The sequence below is a fragment of the Scyliorhinus torazame genome, chromosome 19, assembly GCF_047496885.1.
Source record: "Scyliorhinus torazame isolate Kashiwa2021f chromosome 19, sScyTor2.1, whole genome shotgun sequence".
Taxonomy (NCBI): domain Eukaryota; kingdom Metazoa; phylum Chordata; class Chondrichthyes; order Carcharhiniformes; family Scyliorhinidae; genus Scyliorhinus; species Scyliorhinus torazame.
In genome coordinates, this window is record NC_092725.1 from 47,877,255 (window position 1) to 47,904,403 (window position 27,149).

General features: G+C 46.1%; 1 protein-coding gene across 3 annotated transcripts in view; it reads right to left on the bottom strand.

Annotated features, from left to right (window-relative positions):
• Positions 1-27,149, bottom strand: part of dgki (diacylglycerol kinase, iota) — a 558,727-nt gene that overhangs the window by 382,674 nt on the left and 148,904 nt on the right. For all 3 annotated transcript variants that reach the window (XM_072484255.1, XM_072484256.1, XM_072484254.1), the window contains exon 3: positions 6,663-6,758. In XM_072484255.1, coding sequence (XP_072340356.1) covers positions 6,663-6,758 — 96 coding nt within the window. The remainder of the gene's footprint in view (positions 1-6,662; positions 6,759-27,149) is intronic.

Genomic DNA, 27,149 nt, shown 5'->3' on the forward strand with positions numbered 1-27,149 from the left:
CACCACGGTCACTCTCTGATTAACACAGTGATCTTCACCACAGTCACTCTCTGATTAACACAGTGATCTTCACCATGGTCACTCTCTGATTAACACAGTGATCGTCACCACAGTCACTCTCTGATTAACACAGTGATCTTCACCACCGTCACTCTCTGAGTTACACAGTGACCTTTACCACAGTCACTCACTGATTTGCACAACCCTCAACACAGTCACTCTCTGATTTTCACAATCATCTTCACCACAGTCACTCTCTGGTTTACACAGTGATCTTCCCCACAGTCACTCTCTGAATTACAGTGATCTTCCCGACAGTCACTCTGTAATTTACACAGCGAGCATTACCACAGTTACTCTCTGATTATTACAGTGATCTTCACCACAGTCACTCTCTGAGTTACACAGTGAGCGTCACCACAGTCACTCTCTGATTTACAGTGATCTTCACCACAGTCGCTCTCCGATTTGCAGTGATCTTCACCACAATCACTCTTTGATTAACAGCGATCTTCACCACAGTCACTCTCTTATTTACACAGTGATCTTCACCACAGTTACTCTCTGATTTACCCAGTGATCTTCACCACATTCACTGTCTGATTTACACAGTGATCTTCTCCACAGCCACTCTCTGATTAAGTGATCTTCACCACAATCACTCTCTGATTAACACAGTGATCTTCACCACAGTCACTCTCTGATTTACACAGCGATCTTCACCACAATCACTCTCTGATTTGCACAATGATTATCGCCAGTCACTCTCTGATTTACAGTGATCTTCACCACAGTCACTCTCTGATTAACATCCTGATCTTCACCACAGTCACTCTCTGATTTTCACAATGATCTTCACCACAGTCACTCTCTGATTTACAGTGATCTTCACCACAGTCACTCTCTGAGTTACACAGTGATCTTCATCACAGTCACTCTCTGATTTGCACAATCTACACCACAGTCACTCTCTGAATTACACAGCGATCTTCACCACAATCACTCTCTGATTTGCACAATGATTATCGCCAGTCATTCTCTTATTTACAGTGACCTTCACCACAGTCACTCTCTGAGTTACACAGTGATCTTCCCCACAGTCAATCTCTGATTTGCACAATCTTCACCACAGTCATTCTCTGATTTACACAGTGATCTTCTCCACAGCCACTCTCTGATTTACACTGTGATCGTCACCACAGTCACTCTCTGATTAACATAGTGATCTTCACCACAGTCACTCTCTGATTTACACAGTGATCATCACCACAGTCACTCACTGATTTACACAGTGTTCTTCACCACAGTCGCTCTCCGATTTGCAGTGATCTTCACCACAATCACTCTCTGATTAACAGCGATCTTCACCACAGTCACTCTCTGATTTACACAGCGATCTTCACCACAATCACTCTCTGATTTGCACAATGATTATCGCCAGTCACTTTCTGATTTACAGTGAACTTCACCACAGTCACTCTCTGAGTTACACAGTGATCTTCACCACAGTCATTCTCTGATTTTCACAGTGATCTTCACCACAGTCACTCTCTGATTTACAGTGATCTTCACCACATTCACTTTATGATTTACACTGTGCTCTTCACTACAGTCACTCTCTGATACAGTGATCTTACCGCAATCACTCTCTGATTTACACAGTGATCATCACCACAGTCACTCTCTGATTTACACAGTGATCTTCACCACAGTCACTCTCTGATTAACACAGTGATCTTCACCACGGTCACTCTCTGATTAACACAGTGATCGTCACCACAGTCACTCTCTGATTAACACAGTGATCTTCACCACCGTCACTCTCTGAGTTACACAGTGACCTTTACCACAGTCACTCACTGATTTGCACAACCCTCAACACAGTCACTCTCTGATTTTCACAATCATCTGCACCACAGTCACTCTCTGATTTACACAGTGATCTTCCCCACAGTCACTCTCTGAATTACAGTGATCTTCCCGACAGTCACTCTGTAATTTACACAGCGAGCATTACCACAGTTACTCTCTGATTATTACAGTGATCTTCACCACAGTCACTCTCTGATTTGCACAGTGATCTTCACCACAGTCGCTCTTCGATTTGCAGTGATCTTCACCACAATCACTCTCTGATTAACAGCGATCTTCACCACAGTCACTCTTTTATTTACACAGTGATCTTCACCACAGTTACTCTCTGATTTACCCAGTGATCTTCACCACATTCACTGTCTGATTTACCCAGTGATCTTCACCACAGTCACTCTCTGATTTACAGTGATCTTCACCACAGTCACTCTGATTTATACTGTCACCTTCACCACAGTCACTCTCTGATTAACACAGTGATCATCACCACAGTCACTCTCTGATTTGCGCAATGATTATGACCAGCCACTCTCCAATTTACAGTGATCTTCACCACAATCACTCTCTGAGTTACACAGTGATCTTCACCACAATCACTCTCTGATTTGCACAATGATTATAGCCAGTCATTCTCTGATTTACAGTGATCATCACCACCGTCACTCTCTGATTAACATACTGATCTTCACCACAGTCACTCTCTAATTTTCACAATGATCTTCACCACAGTCACTCTCTGATTTACAGTGATCTTCACCACAGTCACTGAGTTACACAGTGATCTTCATCACAGTCACTCTCTGATTTGCAGAATCTTCACCACAGTCACGCTCTGATTTACACAGCGATCTTCACCACAGTCACTCTCTGATTTACACAGTGATCTTCACCACAGTCGCTCTCCGATTTGCAAAGATCTTCACCACAATCACTCTCTGATTAACAGCGATCTTCACCACAGTCACTCTCTTATTTACACAGTGATCTTCACCACAGTTACTCTCTGATTTACCCAGTGATCTTCACCACAGTCACTCTCTGATTTACATACTGATCTTCACCACAGTCACTCTCTGATTTTCACAATGATCCTCACCAGAGTCATTCTCTGATTTACACGTTATCTTGACCACAGTCACTCTCTGATTTATACAGTGATTTCCCCACAGTAACTATCTAATTTATACAATGATTTTCACCACAGTCACATTCCTATTTATACAGTGATTTTCGCCTCAACTTCTCTCTCTATTACACAGTGACCTTCACCACAGTCACTCGCTGATTTACACTGTTATCTTCACCACAGTCATTCTCTGATTTACACGTTATCTTCACCACAGTCACTCTCTGAATTACACAGTGATCTTCGCCATAGTCACTCTCTGATTTACACAACGATCTTCACCACAATCACTCCTGATTTACGCAGTGATCTTCACCATAATCACTCTCTGATTTACACAGCCATCTTCACCACAGTCACTCTCTGATTTACAGTGATCTTCACCACATTCACTCTCTGATTTACAGTGATCTTCACCACATTCACTCTCTGATTTACAGTGATCTTCACCACAATCACTCTCTGATTTACAGTGATCTTCACCACAGAAATTCTCTGATTTACAGTGATCGTCACCATAGTCACTGTCTGTTTTACACAGTGATCTTCACCACAGTTACTCTCTGATTTACACAGTGATCTTCACAACATTCACTCTCTGATTTGCACTGTGATCGTCACTACAGTCACTCTCTGATTAACATAGTGATCTTCACCACAGTCACTCTCTGATTTTCACAGTGATCGTCACCACAATCACTCTCTGATTTACACAGTGATCTTCACCACAATCACTCTCTGATTTACACAGCCATCTTCACCACAGTCACACTCTGATTTACAGTGATCTTCACCACATTCACTCTCTGATTTACAGTGATTTTCACCACATTCACTCTCTGATTTACTGTCACCTTCACCACAGCCGGTCTCTGATTTGCACAATGATTATAGCCAGCCATTCTCTGATTTACAGTGATCATCACCATCGTCACTCTCTGATTTTCACAATGATCCTCACCACAGTCACTCTCTGATTTACACAGTGATCTTCACCACAGTCACTCTCTGATTTACACAGTGATCTTCACCACAGTCACTGTCTGATTTACACAGTGATCTTCACCACAGTCACTGTCTGATTTACACAGTGATCTTCACCACAGTCACTCTCTGATGTACACAGTCTTCACCGCAGTCACTCTCTGATTTACACAGTGATCTTCACCACAGTCACTCTCTGAGTTACACAGTGATCTTCACCACAGTCACTCTCTGATTTACACAGTGATCTTCACCACAGTAACTCTCTAATTTATACAATGCTTTTCACCACAGTCACATTCCTATTTACACATTGATTTTCGCCTCAACTTCTCTCTCTATTACACAGTGACCTTCACCACAGTCACTCGCTGATTTACACTGTTATCTTCACCACAGTCATTCTCTGATTTACACGTTATCTTCACCACAGTCACTCTCTGATTTACACAATGATCTTCGCCATAGTCACTCTCTGATTTACACAATGATCTTCACCACAATCACTCTCTGATTTACGCAGTGATCTTCACCACAATCACTCTCTGATTTACACAGCCATCTTCACCACAGTCACTCTCTGATTTACAGTGATCTTCACCACATTCACTCTCTGATTTACAGTGATCTTCACCACATTCACTCTCTGATTTACAGTGATCTTCACCACAATCACTCTCTGATTTACAGTGATCTTCACCACAGAAATTCTCTGATTTACAGTGATCGTCACCATAGTCACTGTCTGTTTTACACAGTGATCTTCACCACAGTTACTCTCTGATTTACACAGTAATCTTCACAACATTCACTCTCTGATTTGCACTGTGATCGTCACCACAGTCACTCTCTGATTAATACAGTGATCTTCACCACAGTCACTCTCTGATTTTCACAGTGATCGTCACCACAGTCACTCTCTGATTTATACAGTGATCTTCACCACAGTTACTCTCTGATTTACACAGTAATCTTCACAACATTCACTCTCTGATTTGCACTGTGATCTTCACCACAGTCACTCTCTGATTTACACAATGATCTTCACCACAGTCACTCTCTGATTTGAATAATAATTATCACCAGTCACTCTCCAATTTACAGTGATCTTCACCACAGTCACTCTCTGAGTGACACAGTGATCGTCACCACAGTCATTCTCTGATTAACATAGTGATCTTCACCACAGTCACTCTCTGATTTACACAGTGATCGTCAACACAGTCACTATCTGATTTACATAGTGATCATCCCCACAGTCACTCTCTAACTTACACAGTGATCGTCAACACAGTCACTATCTGATTTACATAGTGATCTTCACCACAGTCACTCTCTGATTTACACAGTGATCTTCACCACAGTCACTGTCTGATTTACACAGTGATCTTCACCACAGTCACTCTCTGATTTATACAGTGATCTTCACCACAGTCACTCTCTGATTGACACAGTGATCGTCACCACAGTCACTGTCTGATTTACACAGTGATCTTCACCACAGTCACTCTCTGATTTACAGTGATCTTCACCACAGTCACTCTCTGATTTACACAGTAATCGTCACCACAGTCACTCTCTGATTTACACAGTGATCTTCACCACAGTCACTCTCTGATTTACACAGTGATCTTCACCACAGTCACTGTCTGATTTACACAGTGATCTTCACCACAGTCACTGTCTGATTTACACAGTGATCTTCACCACAGTCACTCTCTGATGTACACAGTCTTCACCGCAGTCACTCTCTGATTTACACAGTGATCTTCACCACAGTCACTCTCTGATGTACACAGTCTTCACCGCAGTCACTCTCTGAGTTACACAGTGATCTTCACCACAGTCATTCTCTGATTTACACAGTGATCTTCAGCACAGTCACTGTCTGATTTACACAGTGATCTTCACCGCAGTCACTCTCTGAGTTACACAGTGATCTTCACCACAGTCACTCTCTGATTTACACAGTGATCTTTACCACAGTCTTTCTCTGATTTACACAGTTATCTTCGCTACAGTCACTCTCTAATTTATACAATGATTTTCACCACAGTCACGTTATTTATTACACAGTGATTTTTGCCACAACTTCTCTCTCTATTACACAGTGATCTTCACCAGTCACTCTCTGATTAACAGTTATCTTTACCACAGTCACGCTCTGATTTATACAGTGATTTCACCACAGTCACTCTCTAATTTATACAATGATTTTCACCAGTCACGTTCATATTTACACAGTGATTTTCACCACAACCTCTCTCTCTATTACACAGTGATCTTCACCAGTCACTCTCTAATTTACACAATTATCTTCCCCACAGTCACTCTCTTATTTACACAGTGATCACCACAGTGATTCTTTGATTTACACAGTGATTTTCACTGCAGTCGCTCTTTGAATGACATAGTCATCTTCACCAGGGGTCATCCTCTCCTCCGATTTACTCCTCTCGTTCCACGTGGTTTCTAACTGTTGTACTCTATCTAGTATATCTTAGGATGCACTCTATCTAGTTTATTGACAAATGTTTCACGAGGGTTAGCCGATCTAGTTTATTAACAATAATGATTACGAACAGTGCTATATCGAATTTATTCCATGCGCTTCACTAAGTTGCTCTCTCTGGCTTATTAACATTTCCAGTTCAATTCTGTTTCCTTTGTGGTGACTCACAGTTATCTTCACCAAACAGTTCTCTTCTCCAAGGTAGCAGTAATCTCCGGAGACGTTGGTCTCCAGCCAAACGTGGTCACCATGTATAGCACTTTCCTGTAAAGGTAAAAGGTAACAGATGGATAAATGTTTCTCAAAAGGTGTTAATGTAAAATAATTGCTTTGAGTGACTGCATTTTTGAAATCAATTTTAGAACCAAAATTCTCAATTATTAGTAAGTTAAGGGTCTTGCATTTAATTAAGTTAACAATATTGTAAATAGAGCTGGAAAAGAGATTTGTGGTCGAAGCTTTTCATCTTGCACTTATCAGGACAGATGTAAGATTACCAATTTTCAAAGGGAGCAACAATTTATACTACATGCAAAAAAGGTGCTGATTGGTTGGCAAGTGAACTTTGATTGATCGAGGCATTGCCATGGAGAATGAACCAGGAAACTATTATACCCCCATGCGTTTGGAAAAGGCACAATGCCTGGACATTAAAGAGAACAGCAGCTTGAATATGAATATATTCGTAGCAAGTGTAAGTGCGCTAGATTGCAATCAATAGTGAATTCACTCTTGCCAAGTTTGCGGGTGACACAAAAGTAAGTGGTCAGGATGACACAAAGAGTCTATGGAGGGACATAGAGAGGTTAGGCGAGTGGGCAAAAACTTGGCAGGTAGAAAAGAAACATAGGAAATAGGAGCAGGAGGAGGCCATTCGGCCCTTTGTGTTTGCTCAGCCATTAATTATGATCATGGCTGATCATCAAATTCAATAGCCTAATCTTGCTTTACCCCATATCCTTTGACCTTCTTCGCCTAAATTATTATATTTAACTGCTTCTTGAAAACATGCAATGTTTTCAATAACTTTGTGTGGGAATAAATTCCACAGGCTCAACATTCTCTGATTGAAGAGATTTCTCTTTATTTCTGTCCTAAATGGTCAAGGCACTGTATAATTGCAGCAAGGCATCCCTTCACCTGTACAACTACTTCACTCTCCACGTTGATGGAAAATTCTATCATATTATGGTCGCTCATCCCCAAAGGGCCTCACATAACTAAATTGCCAATGATTCCGTTCTCATTACACAGTACCCAGTCTAGGATGGCTTGTTCTCTAGTTGGTTCCTCAACATATTGGTCCAGAAAACCATCCCGGAATTCCTCTTCTACGGTATTGTGGCTAATTTGATTTTTCCAATCTAAACATAGATTAAAATCACCCATAATTACAAATATTCCTTTATCACATACATCTCCAATTTCCTGTTTGATGCCATGCTCAACATCACCACTGCAGTTTGGGGGTCTATGTACGACAGCCACTAATGACTTGTCCCTTGGTGTTTCTCAGCTATATTCATACAGATTCTACATTGTCGGAGATAATTATCTTCCACACTATTGTGTTAATTTCCTCTCCACCCAGCACTGTCACTCCACCGTCTTTTCCTTTCTGTCTGTCCTTCCTAAATACTGAATATCCCTGGACATTCAGTTCCTATCCCTGGTCACCCTGCAGCCATGTCTCCCTAATCCTGATTATATCATGCCGATTTATGTCTATTTGCGTGAGTAGTTCATCCGCTTTATTACGAATGCTCCATGCGTTAAGGCACAAAGCCTTTAAGCTTGTCTTTTTGATATCGGGTTGGTGGTGATATCGGGGAGGGAGTGATATCGCGGAGGAGGTGGTATCTGGGAGGGGGTGATATCGGGGTGGCGGTGATATCGGGGCGGGGTTGATTTCGGGGAGGGAGTGATATTGGGAGGGGGTAGTATCATTACTAGTCCCGTTCCCATTATTTTTCACTGTGGACCTGTTTGAACCTGACCCTTGGTTTCTCTGGCTATCTTGTGACATGGTTAATGAGTTGATATTGTGTTTCCCTTGGTGGGGAACATGTAACATGGATCAGATGTTCATCCCGTCTGCTTCCGGACCACTCCCTAGTTCTCCACCATAATGCTGGGAGTGGGTGAACACCAAAATCGGCGGTACAAATGCCATATTTAAATTAATAATCAATGATTAATTAGCCTGGTTATCAAACTAATTGGCCCTGATGATTTGCTGCCCACATCATATGACGTTTAGCAGGGGCAGCAAAGAGGCAGCAGGAAACCCGTTTTTAAATTTAGATGTATAAAGGGCAGGGACGGAATGGGGCTGCCCTTTGCTGATCGTGGGTGACCCGTGCTTCCTTCCTACTTGCTCTTTCTCTTAGACCCATCCCCCCCCCCCCAAACCCTCTACCTAACTTACCCAAACCCTCCCAGCTCAAGACCCGGGAGATAGCTGCTCTGGGGATCCTTAGGCCTCAATCTTCTGTTCTTACAGTCCTGGCACCAGTGACTGCCGCATTCCTGGCACCACTGGGACTGATGGAGCAGCCAGGCAATCCATTGGGCTGGCAGATCTGAAGGGTGAAAATTCTGCCCCAACAAGGAGCCCTTGTTCGTGTGCCCTGGAGTGCTTTATAGCTTCAGGGCAGGTAGGAGAGCATGATTGTTCCAAGTCAATGTGGTTTCTGGTGAGCCATATCGTCCTCCCCCTTCCTTCACCCCCTCTCCCAACCTCTCTGTACTATTCCACTTCCTGAGTGGGTAAAGCTGTGACAGAGTGGGCAATGTGATGTCATCACCTTTGGATCTGAGTAAGACAAATCAGAACATTTTCTGAAAGGTAAGAAGCTGGGAACGATGAAGGACTAAAGGGATTTGAAGCAGATTACTAAAGGCACTGGTACATGCAAGTGAATGAATGTTAGCATTTATCTCAAGGGTTGGAATACAAAGGGGGAAAAGCCAGGGTTCTCTGGTGCAGAGTCTTGATCAAAGCCCAGTATGGGGCATTGCATTCACTTTTGGGTCTCACACCTCAGAAATTGATCTTGGAAGGGTAAAGGGTAGATTCACTAGAATTACACCAAGGCGTGAAGGGTTAAATTGTGAGATTGATAGAACTGTGTTCCCTTGAGTTTTGCAGATTGAGAGGTGATCCAATTGATGTGTTTCAATGGCAAAGAAATTCAATGGAGTAGAAAGAGAGAGAATTTAGAGTACCCAATTATTTTTTCCAATTAAGGTACAATTTAGCGTGGCCAATCCACCTAACCTGCACATCTTTGGATTGTGGGGGGTGCAACCCACGCAGACATGGGTAATGTGTAAACTCCACACACACAGTGACCCAGGATCGGGATCGAATACGGGTCCTCAGCGTCATAGGCATCAGTGCTAACCACTGTGCCACCATGCCGCTCTGTGGCAGAATTGACATTGGACCATGGAAAATGTGGCTAGAGAAGTAATAATAGGAAACAAAGAAATGGCAGGGGAACTAAATAGTTACTTTGCATCAGTCTTCACGGTGGAAGACACCAGTGGGATGCCAGAGCTCCAGGAGAATCAGGGGGCAGAGGTGAGTGCAGTGGCCATCACTAAGGAGAGGGTTCTGGGGAAACTGAAAGGTCTGAAGGTGGATAAATCACCTGGACCGGATGGACTACACCCAGGATTCTAAAAGAGATAGCTGAGGAAATTGTGGAGGCATTGGTGGTGATCTTTCAGGAATCACTGGAGGCAGGAAGGCTCCCAGAGGATTGGAAAGTGGCTAATGTAACACCGCTGTTTAAGAAGGAAGGGAGGCAGACGACGGGAAATTATAGGCCGGTTAGCCTGACTTTGTTCATTGGTAAGATTTTAGAGTCCATTATTAGAGATGAGATCGCAGAGTACTTGGAAGGGCATGATAAAATAGGACTGAGTCAGCACGGCTTCACCAAAGGGAGGTCGTGTCTGACAAATCTGTTAGAGTTCTTTGAAGAGGTAACAAGGAAATTAGACAAAGGAAAGTGGACATCAAACCATAAGACCATAATACATAGGAGCAGAATTAGGCCACTCGGCCCATCGAGTCTGCAAATATCATGGCTGATATTTTTCTCACCCCCATTCTCCTGCCTTTTCCCCATAACCCCTGATCCCCTTGTTGATAAATAACCTATCTATCTCTGTCTGAAAGACACTCAGTGATTTGGCCTCCACAGCCTTCTGCGGCAAAGCGTTCCACAGATTCACCACCCTCTGGCTGAAAAAATTCCTTCTCATCTCTGTTTTAAAGGATCGTCTCTTTAGTCTGAGATTGTGTCCTCTGGTTCTAGTTTTTCCTACAAGTGGAAACATCCTCTCCACATCCATTCTATCCAGGCCTCGCAGTATCCTGTAAGTTTCAATAACATCCCCCCTCATCCTTCTAAACTCCAACGAGTACAGACCCAGATTCCTCAACCGTTCCTCATATGACAAGCTCTTAATTCCAGGGATCATTCTTGTGAACATCCTCTGGACGCTTTCCAAGTCCAGCACATCCTTCCTTAGATACGGGGCCCAAAATTGCTCACAATACTCCAAATGGAGTCTGGACAGAGCCTTATGCAGCCTCAGAAGTACCTCCCTGGTCTTGTATTCTAGCCCTCTTGACATGAATGCGAACATTGCATTTGCCTCCCTAACTGCCGACTGAACCTGCGCGCTAACCTTAAGTGAATTGTGAACAAGAACTCCCAAGTTCCTTTTATAGTTCTGATTTCCTAAGCATTTCCCCATTTAGAAAATAGTCTATGCCTCCATTTCTCCTTCCAAAGTGCATAACCTCCGGGAACAAAAGAGTAACATTTGAGTAACGATACTAAGGCAGACACCCCGGCGCCAGAGGAGACCGAAACAAAGCAGGCCAACGGCCACCTAGGACACGCCCAGCCATCAGGGCACCCACCCCTTTATAGGATGAAATCAATAGGAATGATCAAGAAACGGCCCAATTGATTGGGACCAAGTTCAAGGCCCGCCCAAAAGAGCGCAAAGCCCCTTTGGATATAAGAAGGAGCCCCCAAGAGAGAATCGTTCTCTTGGACCCGGCTCTCACCGAGGAGAGACCTGTCCACCAGCTGCACCAGAAGCAAGTAAGTCCAAGGTCAACGCTCGCTACCAGACAGACGACCTTAGCTGTTCCCCTGTACCAGTTCGACCCCAGCAGCCTCAGAACTGAACAACGGCCATTGTTCCTCTGACTGAGTGGGTGCCCGAAGCTAAGTATAGGCTTTAGCAGTAGTGATAGTTTAGTCTGTAGAGTTTTGTGCATGAGTATATTAAACTGTTTGTGGAAATAAATAAGCATTGACTTTGAACTAACTAACTGGTGTATCGAGTCTTTGATCAGTATTCGGGTTTGAACCTTGTGGCGGTATCCGAAAGATACCTGGCGACTCTAGAGCAAACGTAATTAGAATTAAAGGAAGGCGACCATATTGACCGCCATATTCAGAGCCAACCAAAGAGAGCAACATTTACTGGCGACCTCTGATGGTACTCGACCTAGAAGTGGCCTAGTCACTCCGAGATAACCCAAATTTGAATTGGAATCCAATTGGAAACAGAAAAACCAGAAGTGTGAGAACGATACTGATCAAACCTCCGAGATTCGGAAGTGTGTTAATGCATGCGTACTAACAGGGATATAAGGTAAACCTGAGGGATTTTGTTGCGTAAAACTGTCGGGAGTTTTGTAGGCCGGAAAATAGCATAAGCCGTACCCATGTTCACATCACCACTTTATCACCCTCTGTTCCAAATTCAGTAGAGAACCCAGAGATAGAGAGAAAATGGCAATGTAGGCAATAGAATGCCTTATGAACCCCCAGGAATTCGAGGTCGCAGCGGCCAGTAGAGTAGGACAGTGTCCTGTATGGGAAGAAGAGATCAGAAAAAATCTCAAAGGGAAAGGATGGCCCCTTTGGAGTGAATTCTGCGCCAATGACGATACAGGTCTTGGGAGTATAGGACATACTTGGTGGGAGAACCTGTCAGAGATTCATAAGAAGAGCTTGGGGAAAGCTCGCAAGCCGATGACAATCGTGTCCTGCTTGGCATAATTGCGAGGCACAGAGGAGGTCGTTAGGACGCTCTGTAGAGAGATTGAGGAGAGAGAGAGAAATAGTGAGGGAGATGTGAGCTAATTTGAGAAGGAGAATAAGGAGTCAAGAGAACAGTTAGCAGCGAGGGACAGAGAGGTGGATGATGCCAAGAGGGCACACCAATCTTGTCTCACCCATTTGAGTAGTTTTCAGACCCAGTACGATAAGGCCTACCAGGTCACGCAACGCGCGGTCTTGGTAAGCCAAGAAACCGTGCAACAGGTAGAGAAATTGCAGAAACAGTACAATGATTTAAAAGCAGCCCTACGAGCACTCCCCACTTCCACGACGGAACAAAGGCAGAGCTCCGTAGATCACGCAAAGTGCCGGAAGCAAATTGCAGAATTGCAATCTCTGCTTTCTGTCCAGAATGGGTTTCAAAGTACGTTTGGACCCCAGTTAGACCAGGAAAACAGCCCCGATTGGCAGGAGTTAAATGAAACTGCCCACAGATACGTACATGGGACATGTATGCAAGAAAAACCCCAGAAAAGGAAAGCAACCCGACCCCCGACTGAACAGGCAGAACACCCCCCCATGAACCCTGGAACCACACACCGCAGGGCCGCAGCAGAAGGAAATCGCAGATTTCCTATACACAACCCCGTTAACCATGACCCAATTACGGGACGCGTGTAGAAAAATTACACCATTCCTTCCCACATCAGACCCCCACCAGTTTTTCGCTAGAGTTAAACAGTAGGCTACCATGTACAGCCTGGACTAAAAGGAGGAAGTGAAGCTCACAGTTTTAAGCCTCGACCCATTCAGTCGTGGCAGCCCTTCCCAACCCACAGAATGTAGGAGGAGGCACACTCCAAGAATTGCACACAGCGATCCTGGATGCGATCGGCTATAACAGAGGAGACCCCATAGAAGGCCTAAACAAGTGTAGGCAAAAGAAAACAGAGAACCCCATAGTGTTTGCTGGATGCTTGTGGATATATTTCACAGCAGTATTTGGAGAATTAGCCCGCACCCATTTGTCTGCAGATAATATGGCCAAATGGACTCGAATCCTAGTCTCTCATGTGACAGAGGCAGGACAGAGAGCTCGCGCAAGTTACGACCCCTCAGACGAGGCCCACAATGAGAAATGGGTTTTGAAAAGATTGTCCCACGCTTGTGAATAATCCGTCCAAGGCAAAATCGCATTTGCAAAACCAGAGGAAGAGCAAGCAGACATGCATCCAATTAGGACGCATCGAAACCCCGCATGGGCAAATAAGGGCAGGAACAGCCCACCGCAGCCTAAATCCCAGGAATGCCACAATTGTGGACAATTAGGACACTTTGCACAAAAGTGCACCGTGCCCCAAAAGCAGCAGAGAAACTAACAGACAGGTACCCTAAATCAGAATAGGGCAAAGCCAATCCATAGTGTTAACACCCGTTCAGAGAACGCAGACATGAACGGCATCGACTGACGGTGTTCGGGCTCCCCAACTTGGGTCTGCGACAACCTTTGGGACAAGTCCGGTAGACCGGTAGTAGCAGGCAAAGTCCGGGGACACCCTGTAGAATTTCTTTGGGACACTGAAGGGTCCCGCACCACGCTCAATTCCTCCATGATGTTTCAACGAGACACATGGCCCACAACAGACACCATCACACTCAGCGGCTTTACAGGTCATTTACAACAAGGACACATCACAGTTTCTTACCATCACAGCCCCTGTAGCGATACAAATTGGGAACATTACGACTAAACACCCCGTAGTTTTGGTCGATCTACCCCAGACAGCTGAATACATCCTAGGAATCGACTTTATGAGCTCCCACAACCTCTCATTTGATCCGGTAAATAAATGTGTATGGAGAATGGCAAAGGCAGCACGTGCCCCCGCCACGCTCACAGTTGGAGAGTATGCAAACAGAATCAGTGCAGTAGGAGACTTCTGGTTCGACCCACGAGCCATTAGTCAGGACAAACAGATTAGGGAAGTCCTACAGCAACACAAAGCAGCATTTGCATAGCACAAGCACGACTGTGGCAAGATAGCTGTCTTAGTGAACATTACAGGTCCCGACCCCAGACCCCAAAAGCAGTACGGTTTTCCCCAAGAAGCAAAGGGAGAAATCTCCAAAGTAATAGAGAGTTTGTTGGATCAAGGCGTGCTCAGATCAGTAGCCTCCGCAAATAACGCACCAATTTGGCCCGTCAGGAAACCCGATGGATCATGGCGACTGACCATTGATTACCAGGAACTGAACAAAGTAACCCCAGCAGCAGGCCCCACCGTAGCCACGAGTCCCGAGACCATGCTCAAACAGGGACTCCAGTCAAAAAAAAAAATCGGTTTTGGTCCATTCCATTGGATAAAGCGTGCCAATACAAATTCGTCTTTACATTCCAGGGATAACAATACACGTGGACGTGCCTTCCACAAGGCTTCCACAACTCCCCCTCCATTTTCCACCGACAGCTGGCAAATGGACTAGCAAAATGTTCCCGACCCGATTGTCCGGTCCAGTATGTAGATGACTTGCTACTACAGGCAGACACAAACAGAGAGCACATTTCGCTTCTCCGTACTCCTAGGGCTCCTAAAACAGGTTGGATGTAAAGTCAACCCCTAGAAGGCCCAGATTTTGCAGGAAAAAGTGATTACTTGGGTACAGTAATCACTCATGGTAAACGCAAGATCGAGCAAAAAAGAATTGACTCGATCGTCAAATTGCCCCTTCCCCATAACGTCTCAGCTCTCCGGTCATTTCTAGGACTGGTTGGCTACTGCAGAAACCATATTGACGGTTTCACCACAAAAGCAGCCCCCCTGTCCGACCTTCTCAAGAAACAGGCACCTTGGGAATGGCTTCCACAGCACACGGATGCCGTGGATGCTTTAAAGAGAGCCCTCAGCACAGCCCCCGCATTACAGGTCCCAGATCCACTTTCCCCATACGCAATCAAAGTAGCAAGCACCGACCGAACCCTTTCGGCCGTACTCCTCCAGGAACGCCATGACCGATTAGGCCCCGTTGCACACGCCTCACACGTGTTAGATCCAGACGAGCAAGGATTTTCTGCCTGTGAAAGGCACCTGCTCGCAGTTTTTTGGGCAGTACAGTACTTCGCCTACATTACAGGACTCAACCCCATCACCATTCTCACTGGACACACCCCAACACAGCTATTATTAGACGGTCGACTTAAAGATGGTACAGTCAGCTAAATCCGTGCAGCCCGTTGGACCCTTCTTTTACAGGGACGGGACATTACAGTTAAAAGAACCAAGACCCACACTTTCCCAGCCGACAATTTGCAATATGCAGGTACTCCACATGAGTGTGAGATCATCACCACAAACCATAATTCAGGCCTATTTATACCTAAGTCAGCTCCCAGGAAAGCAGGTAATACACCCCAGAAACCCCAGCCCACAGACACGTGCGCACCCCTGAAGATTTATGTGGATGTTTCCTCACAGTTTTGAATGGAAAAAGAATCACCAGTTGCGGCATTTATGTAGAGGACGCGCAGGGATGCGCCCTTGAAGAGATTTCATTAAAGTTGCCAGGACATCTAGGCTCGCAGCTAGCAGAACTGGTAGCCATAGCTTACATTGTAGACCACCCTGACTCGTTTCTGACCCCAGCAGACATATATTCGGACAGTTTATATGTCTGCAATAGTTTAGCGGAACTTCTACCCCTGTGGGAAACTAGAGGATTCGTTTCTGCAGACGGAAAGCCCCTACCCTCAGCCCCATTACTCTGGCATATCCTAGAGACAGCTAAAGATAGGAAATATGGTCTAATTAAAGTTTGCACCGTTCGTCCCCCCCCCGGTAACGTTAAAGGAGACGCCCTAGCGAAGGCAGGTTCCAGACATGGTTACTTTTGGAACCCCCCCCCCGAGAGCACCCCAGTACACGCGGTTCAGGTCTCACAGACCAACATTCAGGATCTAGCGAAAGCCCAAAAGGAAGATGAAAAGCTCAGGGAAGTTTTAAAAGGAACCTTCCCAGCCCCGTACGATAAGTTTAAGAACGCAATAACCACACATGATTTTGAAAGACGGCATTTAGGTAGTTCCCAGCCAGGACAGGAACCAGATTATTTGCCAGTTCCATGCCAATCATGGACACCAAGGCATTGAGCCCACCCTAGCCCACCTCAGACCTCTCTGCTGGTGGCCTGATTTAAAAGCCAATGTAACCCATTACATTGAAAATTGCTTGTTCTGTGCCCAGAACAATCCGGACAGATATGCAAGAAAGGCTCAGCTTAGTCACACCCGCCCGTTAATGGCCCCTGGACGAATTTACAAATAGATTTTTAGGACCCCTACCCCCCTGCAGAAATGGTTTTAATTATGTGTTGGTGGTCATCGACACCTTCACAAAATGGGTGGAAGCTTTTCCATCCAGAATGAATACGGCCAAAACAACAGCTCAAATCCTAACACAGCACATCTTCACAAGGTGGGGCCTCCCACGCAGTATAGAGTCCGATCAAGGCTCCCATTTTACAGGACGAGTGATGAAAAACGCCCTCACAATTTTCGGAATCAGGCAAAAGTCCCATATAGCCTACCACCTCCAGTCAAGCGGCATTATAGAGAGGATGAACAGAACTTTAAAAGCCACTCTCCGTAAAATTGTGGAACAGAACAACGGCACCTGGGATTCAGTTCTCCCATTTGCTTTAATGTTCCTACGAAACACGGTATCCACATCCACAGGATACACCCCCCACACCCTCATGACCGGACGCCCCATGAAAGGGACAGAGTATTTATTAGGACTGTATTTGGCCAGCCCCGCAGTCACTGCCCTCACGCATGAAAATGCCTACAGCAGCTGTGAGACTTGGGACCAGGAGGAAGCAAAGCAAAGCTTGTTTCGATAAAACGGTACATGCCACCGAGTTTGTAGTAGGGCAGCAAGTGACGCTTTCCCTATACAACCCCAGTTCATTCCTTTCCCCCAAATTTTCAAGACCGTACTCCATTTCGGACAAAGTCAATCCCTCTGTATACAAGATCACATTTCCCTACGCCAAGTCTGCGTGGCTTCACATAAACCAGCTCAAGGCTTATGGCTCGCAGAACCACCATGCACACCACATCTTGCTCGCAGCAGCAGACGAGCACGCCCCACCCACAGATGACGCATTCCTACCCTCCCCCAGCCAGTCCAGTCCATCCTCAGACACATCTTCAACTCCACCCCCAGAGGCACGACTCCGCCTCTCCCTTCCTTCAACCAGCAGTGACAGCGACAGTGATAGCGACAGCAATGACGACAGCCACAGCACACCACGTTACGACTATACCCCTGCACCAGGCCCCACTCCCAGCGAATCTGAGCATGATTCCAGTGACCCCTTCGAAATCACATACATCAAAGCCCCTGACCCAGACTCACCGCCCGACGATTACGTATTAAAACCTAGTAGCTCCAACCTCGACACCCGATTCTGGCACCGAGGCAATTCGTTCAGTCTCATCCGGAATGATGAGATGGACCTCAATTCACCCCAAGCAGCTTTAGCCAAACTACTCCAGTCAAGAGTATGGCAGCCGGGAGAAGCTGATGCATAGAGTCTGACTCCCACCAAACGAATCCCTTTGCGACCCTGGTCGCTACTGAGCAATGAGGTGTCCACATGATGGTAAAAAGGAACCGATGGAGAGATACGGTGTCCTTTCTGATGGAACCTGCACCATGTTTGTCGTATGTTTGTTGGTTTAATGTACATGTTAAATGTTGTTTGTGAATTTAAAAGTTTTCATGGCCCCACGCCACGACTCTTTTGATGCTCACTGGCAGTTAATGGAACAAGTTTGTCGACAGACAACCGTTCAGAGGAACTAGTTTGTCGGCAGACACCAATCATAACTACTCTCCTGATTTGAAGGTGATCACGAGAGGCAGCTCCCACGACGACCACATTCTTACCCGTTCTTGTCGGTCGCTCAGACAGAGGAGAAACGGCACTGGTCTCCGCCCTGCCTGAGGACCCCCCTCTGGTCAGCTACGCTGGTCACCGTCCTACCTGGGGATTCCACCCATTCGCGGCCCATAGGCACCCCATTTTGGCATTTTTTGTTCAAAATTATTTTGTTTGTTTCTGGCGACCCGTCGGTTGCTTCCGTATGCTATTTACATCCTCAAACACTAGGATGGTCGATCGCACAGGCTGCGAGACGGCTCGCACTGTGTCAGTATTTTTCTCGGATGTCTTGTCCAAATATTCGTTTTTTTTTAAAAATGAGGGAGTCACAGATGGTGACCAATTATAATGGGTAATTGGCAACAAAGGACAGACAGACAGACATACGAGATCTTAAGCAAGATAATAACAGATATTATGCTTGTGTCCACAGAACTCCGGAACCTCAGGAACCCCAGAGGAAGAAAAAGAAGAAGACCGACAAAAGGAAAGATGAAGACCACCTTCACGTTTTTCACCTGGATCTTAGCGGGATCCCTATAGTTGCGCACGGACGCTACCCCCCTGAACCGTACCAGACAGGCCGTGAATGATTCCCACCCCTGCTATACACTGCCCTGAGATAGTTAACCCCGAGATCGTTACCCCCGAGACAGTTACCGACACCCCGACCTGGTGTGACAAGTTTATTCACTATCTTACATCGTAGAAGCACGGCGAAACTCAGAAAATGGCGGAGGAGAGCCTGTTGATTTCATCCAATAAAGGGGTGGGTGCCCTGATGGCTGGCGTGTCCTAGGTGGCCGTTGGCCTGCTTTGTTTCGGTCGGGGTGTCTGCCTTAGTATCGGTTACTCAAATTAAATGAAAATGAAATGAAATGAAAAGCGCTTATTGTCACAAGTAGTCTTCAATGAAGTTACTGTGAAAAGCCCCTCGTCGCCACATTCCGGCGCCTGTTCGGGGAAGCTGTTACGGGAATTGAACCGTGCTGCTGGCCTGTCTTGGTCTGCTTTCAAAGCCAGCGATTTAGCCCTGTGCTAAATGTTACTCTTTTAAACCGAATATTTGGACAAGACATCCGAGAAAAATACTGACACAGTGCGAGCCATCTCACAGCCTGTGCGATCTACCATCCTAGTATTTGAGGATGTAAATAGCATACGGAAGCAACCTAAGGGTCGCCAGAAACAAACAAAATAATTTTGAACTGAAAGTGCCAAAATGGGGTGCATATGCCTCCCGCAACCGCACTCCGGTATACACATTTAGATCCCCTATCTTTGGACTCAAACAAACCCCCCAACCCCTTTAAGTGAATCAAAGTGCATCTGTTTTTTGTGTGTGTTTTGTTCGTTTAATAAAGAAATGTAAAACTCTGAGCTTGACTGCCAAGCCAGAGAGACTTGTGTTGCTGCTATTTGTAAAGTTTCAAATGTTGTAGATTATTTTTGATTGGTTAAGTGAGGTTAGTTTATTGAGGATAGTTAGAGGTTCCAGTTTTTTATTTTGTAATGCATGCCTGAATGTCATAGCGCCCTGTAGAATTTTATAATGATGTATGTATATAAAATGATTTTAGGTGAAGTTGCAATTCATAGGACAGAGCCGTGTAGAGCCTATGAAGTGCTTATGGCTGCCCAGCTTGGTCAGAGAATGAAGACGACGTGGTAATGTGATCCTTCACGCTTCGCGTTGAGGATCACAAGGAGGGTGTGTAGCCATCTGGGTTGGCCACTTCCCGATTACAAAATGGACACTTTGCAAAGATTGCAGGGAAAATGGACACTGCTGAGAAAACAAGCAGGTGAAAATTGAAATGAAATGAAAGGTTCAGAGCTTGTCTGTATATTGGAGCCGCAGCTCCCAGACAAGACCAAAACTATAGGCCCATTAGCATATTGATGGCCCATCTCCGGGAACAAAAGAGTAACATTTGAGTAACCGATACTAAGGCAGACACCCCGGCGCCAGAGGAGACCGAAACAAAGCAGGCCAACGGCCACCTAGAACACGCCCAGCCATCAGGGCACCCACCCCTTTATTGGATGAAATCAATAGGAATGATCAAGAAACGGTCCAATTGATTGGGACCAAGTTCAAGGCCCGCCCAAAAGAGCGCAAAGCCCCTTTGGATATAAGAAGGAGCCCCCAAGAGAGAATCGTTCTCTTGGACCCGGCTCTCACCGAGGAGAGACCTGTCCTGCAGCTGCACCAGAAGCAAGTAAGTCCAAGGTCAACGCTCACTACCAGACAGACAACGCTAGCTGTCCCCCTGTACCAGTTAGACCCCAGCAGCCTCAGAACAACAGCCATTGTTCCTCTGACTGAGTGGGTGCCCGAAGCTACGTATAGGCTTTAGCAGTAGTGATAGTTTAGTCTGTAGAGTTTCGTGCATGAGTATATTTAACTGTGTGTGTAAATAAATAAGCATTGACTTTGAACTAACTAACTGGTGTATCGAGTCTTTGATCAGTATTCGGTTTGTACCTTGTGGCAGTATCGTAAGATGCCTGGTGACTCTAGAGCAAACGTTAGGGCAGCACGGTAGCCTTGTGGATAGCACAATTGCTTCACAGCTCCAGGGTCCCAGGTTCGATTCCAGCTTGGGTCACTGTCTGTGCGGAGTCTGCACATCCTCCACGTGTGTGCGTGGGTTTCCTCCGGGTGCTCCGGTTTCCTCCCACAATCCAAAGATGTGCAGGTTAGGTGGATTGGCCATGATAAATTGCCCTTAGTGTCCAAAATTGCCCTTAGTGTTGGGTGGGGTTACTGGGTTATGGGGTTACTGGGTTATGGGGTTACTGGGTTATGGGGATAGGGTGGCGGTGTTGACCTTGGGTAGGGTGCTCTTTCCAAGAGCCGGTGCAGACTCGATGGGCCGAATGGCCTCCTTCTGCACTGTAAATTCTGTAATTAGAATTAAGGAAGGCGACCATATTGACCACCATATTCAGAGCCAACCAAAGACAGCAACATTGTCGAAACAAAACTGAAACTTCTTGGGTAATTCCTGTGCAGCCCTTGCGTGTGGACCACCTAGGGGCCCACCAGCGTGCATTACAGGATACAACCATCCGGGAAGGGAAGATCTGAGCCTGCGGCTTGCAATTTCTGATGCCTACTATCATCTCAGAATTTGAAGATTAAATCTTGCATTTCCTGGGATAGGGTTGGGACTTGTTGCTTTTTGGATCAATGAACTGATTGCCCTAAAAAGCTGAAGAAAAATAATATAGAGTCTTTCACCCTTTGATGTTGAAAAAGATAAATAGACAGAACATCATCTCAGTTTCTGCACTGAGTTCTTTGATGATGAGACCTTTTCCATTCAACATCAACAACTGAACAGGTTCATGACAGGAGGGGCGTTCACAGATGATTTTTCAACATCCTTTCTTAGCTTGAGTGAGTTCGTCCCATTTCTGAATGTCTCCCACAGTCTCTAAAGTGGGCCAAAATACATTTACTTCCACGTTCAACTCGGTGACATTCGATTTCCTTAACGATATACATGGCATTGTGATTCTGTCTGGATAGCTGGTCTGGAGCCTCAGTGATCAATCAAGAATGGTTTTGCGCCTTTTGAAATGGCCGGGCTCAGACGGGCACTACAGTCATGTGCTGACTACAGTCATGTGCTGATCCACTGTTTCCGTTCCTCTTCCTGAATACACTGTAACAGCGAGCCCTATGGGTTCAACTTACAAAGAGCCTGAGAAAAAAATAAACTATCCTCAAGCTTCAACAATAAACATGTCAGGAACACGCTCGTTAAACAACATTCCCGACACTCAGACTTCAACTCTTTTTTAAAGGACGGAACAATGCCAAACCATAACAGGGCATCAGAACTATAGCTGGTCAATGTCAAATTGCAGAGTGTCAGCAGCATGATGAATATGGAGTCATTTCAGTCCTTGAAAACACACGTCTACTTTGCGTTGACAAAAGATTGTGCTTTGACCCTGAGATAATTAGATAGCATTCCTGTGTCTGGTCACTGCTTGGTGCATTATATGATCTGTCTCTCTCTCTCTCTCTCTCTGTGCCACTGCCTGAAGATCATTAATATTGGTCAGTGTATGGGCTGGTGACTGTAAACCCCATAGCTGTACTCCCAGATCCTACTGCTACTTCAGGGCCAGTTATCCGCCTCCACGGGCCCGGGCACCTCTGCAGTTGTAGTGCCTGGCAGTGTTCCTGCCTTTACGCAATCACTGTCACACCTGGGAATCTTATCCCCAAACTGTTTCAACAGCAATGGACAGGCACCGCTCAGCACCGTGGAGACGGATTGTAACTCGTGCCGAGTGGGAAAGTCCCAGAAATTGTCCTCAAGTAAGGACACTGACACAATCCCCTCCTCTTCCAGCTTTCCCTAGAAGATTGTGAATTCAGTAGGAAATTCCCTTAAACCTGGCAGGAGCAACTGCGGTGATTAGAAAGGCAATTCAGAGCCCTTTATACCTTCGTTATACCTTCAATTTCTCTTCCCAATACCATGCGGTTCTTAAGCCGCATCTGCCCCTTGCCAGGGTCACCGAGGTGGGTGCTCTGCAGCAAGAGCTTTGTCAGTGAGACTGAGAGGCTGGGAAGGCTTTGACCTGATTGACTGAAGAGCTCCAGCCCAAAGCACTTTAATCACTTTAATCACAAAACACAGACAGCACAAAAAAGTTACTGTGAAAAGCCCCTAGTTACCACATTCCGGCGCCTGTTCGGGGAGACCGGTACGGGAATTGAACCCGCGCTGCTGGTCTTGCTCTGCATTACAAGCCAGCTGTTTAGCCCACTCTGCTAAACCAGCCCCTTCTGTAAGTGTTCATCTATGGAATTCCTTGCCCAGTGAAGCAGTTGAGGCTCCTGCATTAAATGTTTTTAAGATAAAGATAGATAGTTTTTTGAAGAATAAAGGGATTAAGGGTTATGGTGTTCGGGCCGGAAAGTGGAGTTGAGTGCACAAAAGATCAGCCATGATCTCATTGAATGGCGGAGCAGGCTCGAGGGGCCAGTTTGCCTACTCCTGCTCCTAGTTCTTATGTTCTTATGTTAACATCAGACATGTGGAAGTCTTTCAAATGACAGTTGATTACGATTCAGGAAAGTCACATTCCTGAGAGAATGAAACATAGAGTCATAGAATTTACAGTGCAGAAGAAGGCCATTCGGCCCATCGAGTTTGCACCGGCCCTTACAAATAGCACCCTACTCAAGCCCATGTATCTACCCTATCCCTGTAACCCAGTAACCCCCACTTAACCTTTGTTTGGACACTAAGGGCAATTTAGCGTGGCCAATCCACCTAACAGCACATCTTTGGACTGTGGGAGGAAACTGGAGCACCCGGAGTAAACCCACGCAGACATGGGGAGAACGTGCAGGCTCCGCACAGACAGTGACCCAAGCCGGGAATCGAACCTGGGACCCTGGAGCTGTGACGCAACTGTGATAGCCACTATGCTACCGTGCTGCCCGTTATGAAGGATAAGTATGGGAAGTTTCGGGAGTCTTGGATAATGAGGGATATTGTGAACCTCGTCAAAAAGAAAAAATAGACTTTTGATGGTCTAGAAGGATGAGGACAGTCGAGACCCTTGAGGAGTACAAAGAAAGTTGGACGGTACTGAAGCGGGAAATTGGGCGGGCTAGGAGGGTGTCATGAAAAGTCCTTAGCAAGTCGGATTAAGGTATATCCCAAAGCTTTTCATTCATATGTAAAAAGCAAGAGGATGGCCAGGGAAAGGATTGGACCACTTAAGGACAGTGGGAAAATCTATGTATTGAGCCAGAGGAAATGGGTGAGGTACTAAATGAGTACTTTGCATCAGTGTTCATCAAAGAAAGGGGCTTTGTGGAAGATGATTCTTGGGTAGGGTATCTGGACAGTCTGGATCATGTCAACATAGAACTTACAGTGCAGAAGGAGGCCATTCAGCCCATCGAGTCTGCACCGAACCAGTTAAGCCCTCACTTCCACCCTATCCCCGTAACCCAATAACCCCACCTAACCTTTTTATGGTCACTAAGGGCAATTTATCATGTCCAATCCACCTAACCTGCACATCTTTGGACTGTGGGAGGAAACCGGAGCACCCGGAGGAAACCCACCCAGACACGGGGAGAATGTGCAGACTCCGCACAGACAGTGACCCAGCAGGGAATCGCACCTGGGACCCTGGAGCTGTGAAGCCACAGTGCTAATCATTTGTGCTACTGTGCTGCCCTGATGTTAACATCGCAAAGGAGGAGGTATTGGGTCTTATAAAAGATATTAAGCTAGATAAGTCTCGTGGGCCGGATGGGATTTATCCCAGAATACTGAGGGAAGCAAGGAAGGAAATTGCTGGGGCCTTGACTGACATCTTTGTATCCTCATTGGCTGCAGGTGAGATCCCAGAGGACTGGAGAATAGCTAATGTGGTACCGCTGTTTAAGAAAGGTAGCAGGGATAATCCTCAGGCCGGTGAGCCTCACGTCGGTAGTAGGTAAAATATTCGAGAGAATTCTCAGGGACAGGATGAAATGAAATGAAATGAAAATCGCTTATTGTCACAAGTAGGCTTCAAATGAAGTTACTGTGAAAAGCCCCTAGTCGCCACATTTTGGTAGGTCTATCATAGAGGGGAAATATACCATAAATGGCAAAACTCTTGGGAATATAGAAAGTCAGAGAGATCTGAGCGTCCATGTCCACAGATCTTTAAGGTGGCAACACAAGTGGCCAGGTAGTCAAGAAAGCATACGGAATGCTTGCCTTCATTGGATGGGGCATCGAGTATAAAAACTGGCAAGTCATGCTACAGTTGTGTAGAACCTTGGTAAGGCCGCACTTGGAATATTGCGCACAATTCTGGTTGCCACACTACCAGAAGGATGTGGAGGCTTTGGAGGAGGTTTACCAGGATGTTGCCTGGTCTGGAGGGTATTAGCTATGTGGAGAGGCTGAATAGATTCACACTGTTTTCATTAGAAAGACGGAGGTTGAGGGGTGTCCTGATTGTGGTATACAAGATTATAAGGGGCATGGATAGAGTGGACGGGCAGGCACTCTTTCCCAGGGTGGAGAGGTCAGTCACCAGGGGGCACAGGTTTAAGATCCATGGGGCAAAGCTTAGAGGAGATGTTCGAGGCAGGTTTTTTACACAGAGGGTGGTGAGTGCCTGGAGCGTGTTGCCAGGGGAGGTTGTGGAAGCAGATACATTAACGGCATTCAAAAGGCATCTTGACAAACACATGGATAAAATGGGTATAGAGGGATACGGCACAAGGAAGTGTTGAGGGTTTTGGCAAAGGTTGGTATCATGGTTGGTACAGGCTTGGAGGACCGAAGGGCCTGTTCCTTTGCTGTATTGTTCTTTGAGTGGAGCTGCAAAGTGTGTTGCACTGCGGGGTGCTGTGTGGAAGAATGCTGGGAAAGTCAGAGTGCAAGTCTTGGCCTCTCACCTTTCCCATCAGCCCTCGAGCCATGTTCGAGGGACCACACACCTGCTGCTGGCTTCCTCAGCCACATCGATCCGCACCCTCTTTGGTTAGAGAAGCTGGGTGGGATTCTCCGTCCAGCCACACCAGTTTTTTGGTACGGCGCACCCCCTCCAATGGCGGGATTCTGCTTTCTGCCAGCCGGCTAATGGGATTTCCCATTGTGGGCAGCCCCACGCCGTCGGGAAATCCCCGGGCGTGGTTGCGTTGCCAGCTCAACGGGAGAACCCAGACAGCGGAGAATCCAGCCCCCGGTCTCCTTCCTCCCGACCGCGGGGGAGTCTACCTCACTACAGCCCCTCACAACCCACAGCAGGACCTCCAGGGAAGAGCGAGGAACTCTGGGAGCAGCCATCCCAGGTCTCCTCTTCAGCTGTGTGCCAGTTGCAGCTTCAAAAGCCCAAGAGGAGGTGAGCTTTAATTAGAAATCCTTCCTCTGACAGAATGGATGCGTCATCCAACATTCCCCGATCGATCAGGAAACCCGGAGATAGGATGATAACTAGTTAGCTGTGAAAGAGAACAATGGCAGGGCTCACAAATCAGTCAGCTCGGTCCCTGACCCAGCTGGATGAGCTAGATTGAGTAAATAGACTGAAAGCAGTAAATAAACAGTGAACAACATTTAAAGAAACAATTCAAAAGGTTCAACGCAATGCATTGCACTGCCAAACAAAAACTTAGCAATAAAGATCCATTTGGGGCTTACTCAGAAAGCTAAGGCTACTCTTAGATTAAAATAAGAGATTTATGAGAATATTAGCAAGTCTGAGGCTGTGTTTTCGAAACCAGCAAAGGGTCACCAAAAGGTTGATGAAATGAGAAACAATCGAATATGAAATCAAACTAGCCAGGAATATAAGGGCAGGCTTTAGGATCTTTTACAAGGAGACTGGGATTCTTTGTTTGGGAGACTCCCATATTCTTCTGCCGGAGGAGAATCGCTACCGATTTATGCTTGCCGATGAATAAGAGGGGTTCCTGAGGGAATCCTGGGATTGGGCCGTCATTTTGAGTGTGCAGCCCAATAGCAAAGTCCCAGATCCAGCCAGTCTCCCCTGCCCCCCTGCAAATCAGCCCCCCGCCCCTCCACAAAGCAGCCCACCCCACCCCCAGATTGCCTGGGTGCCTCGC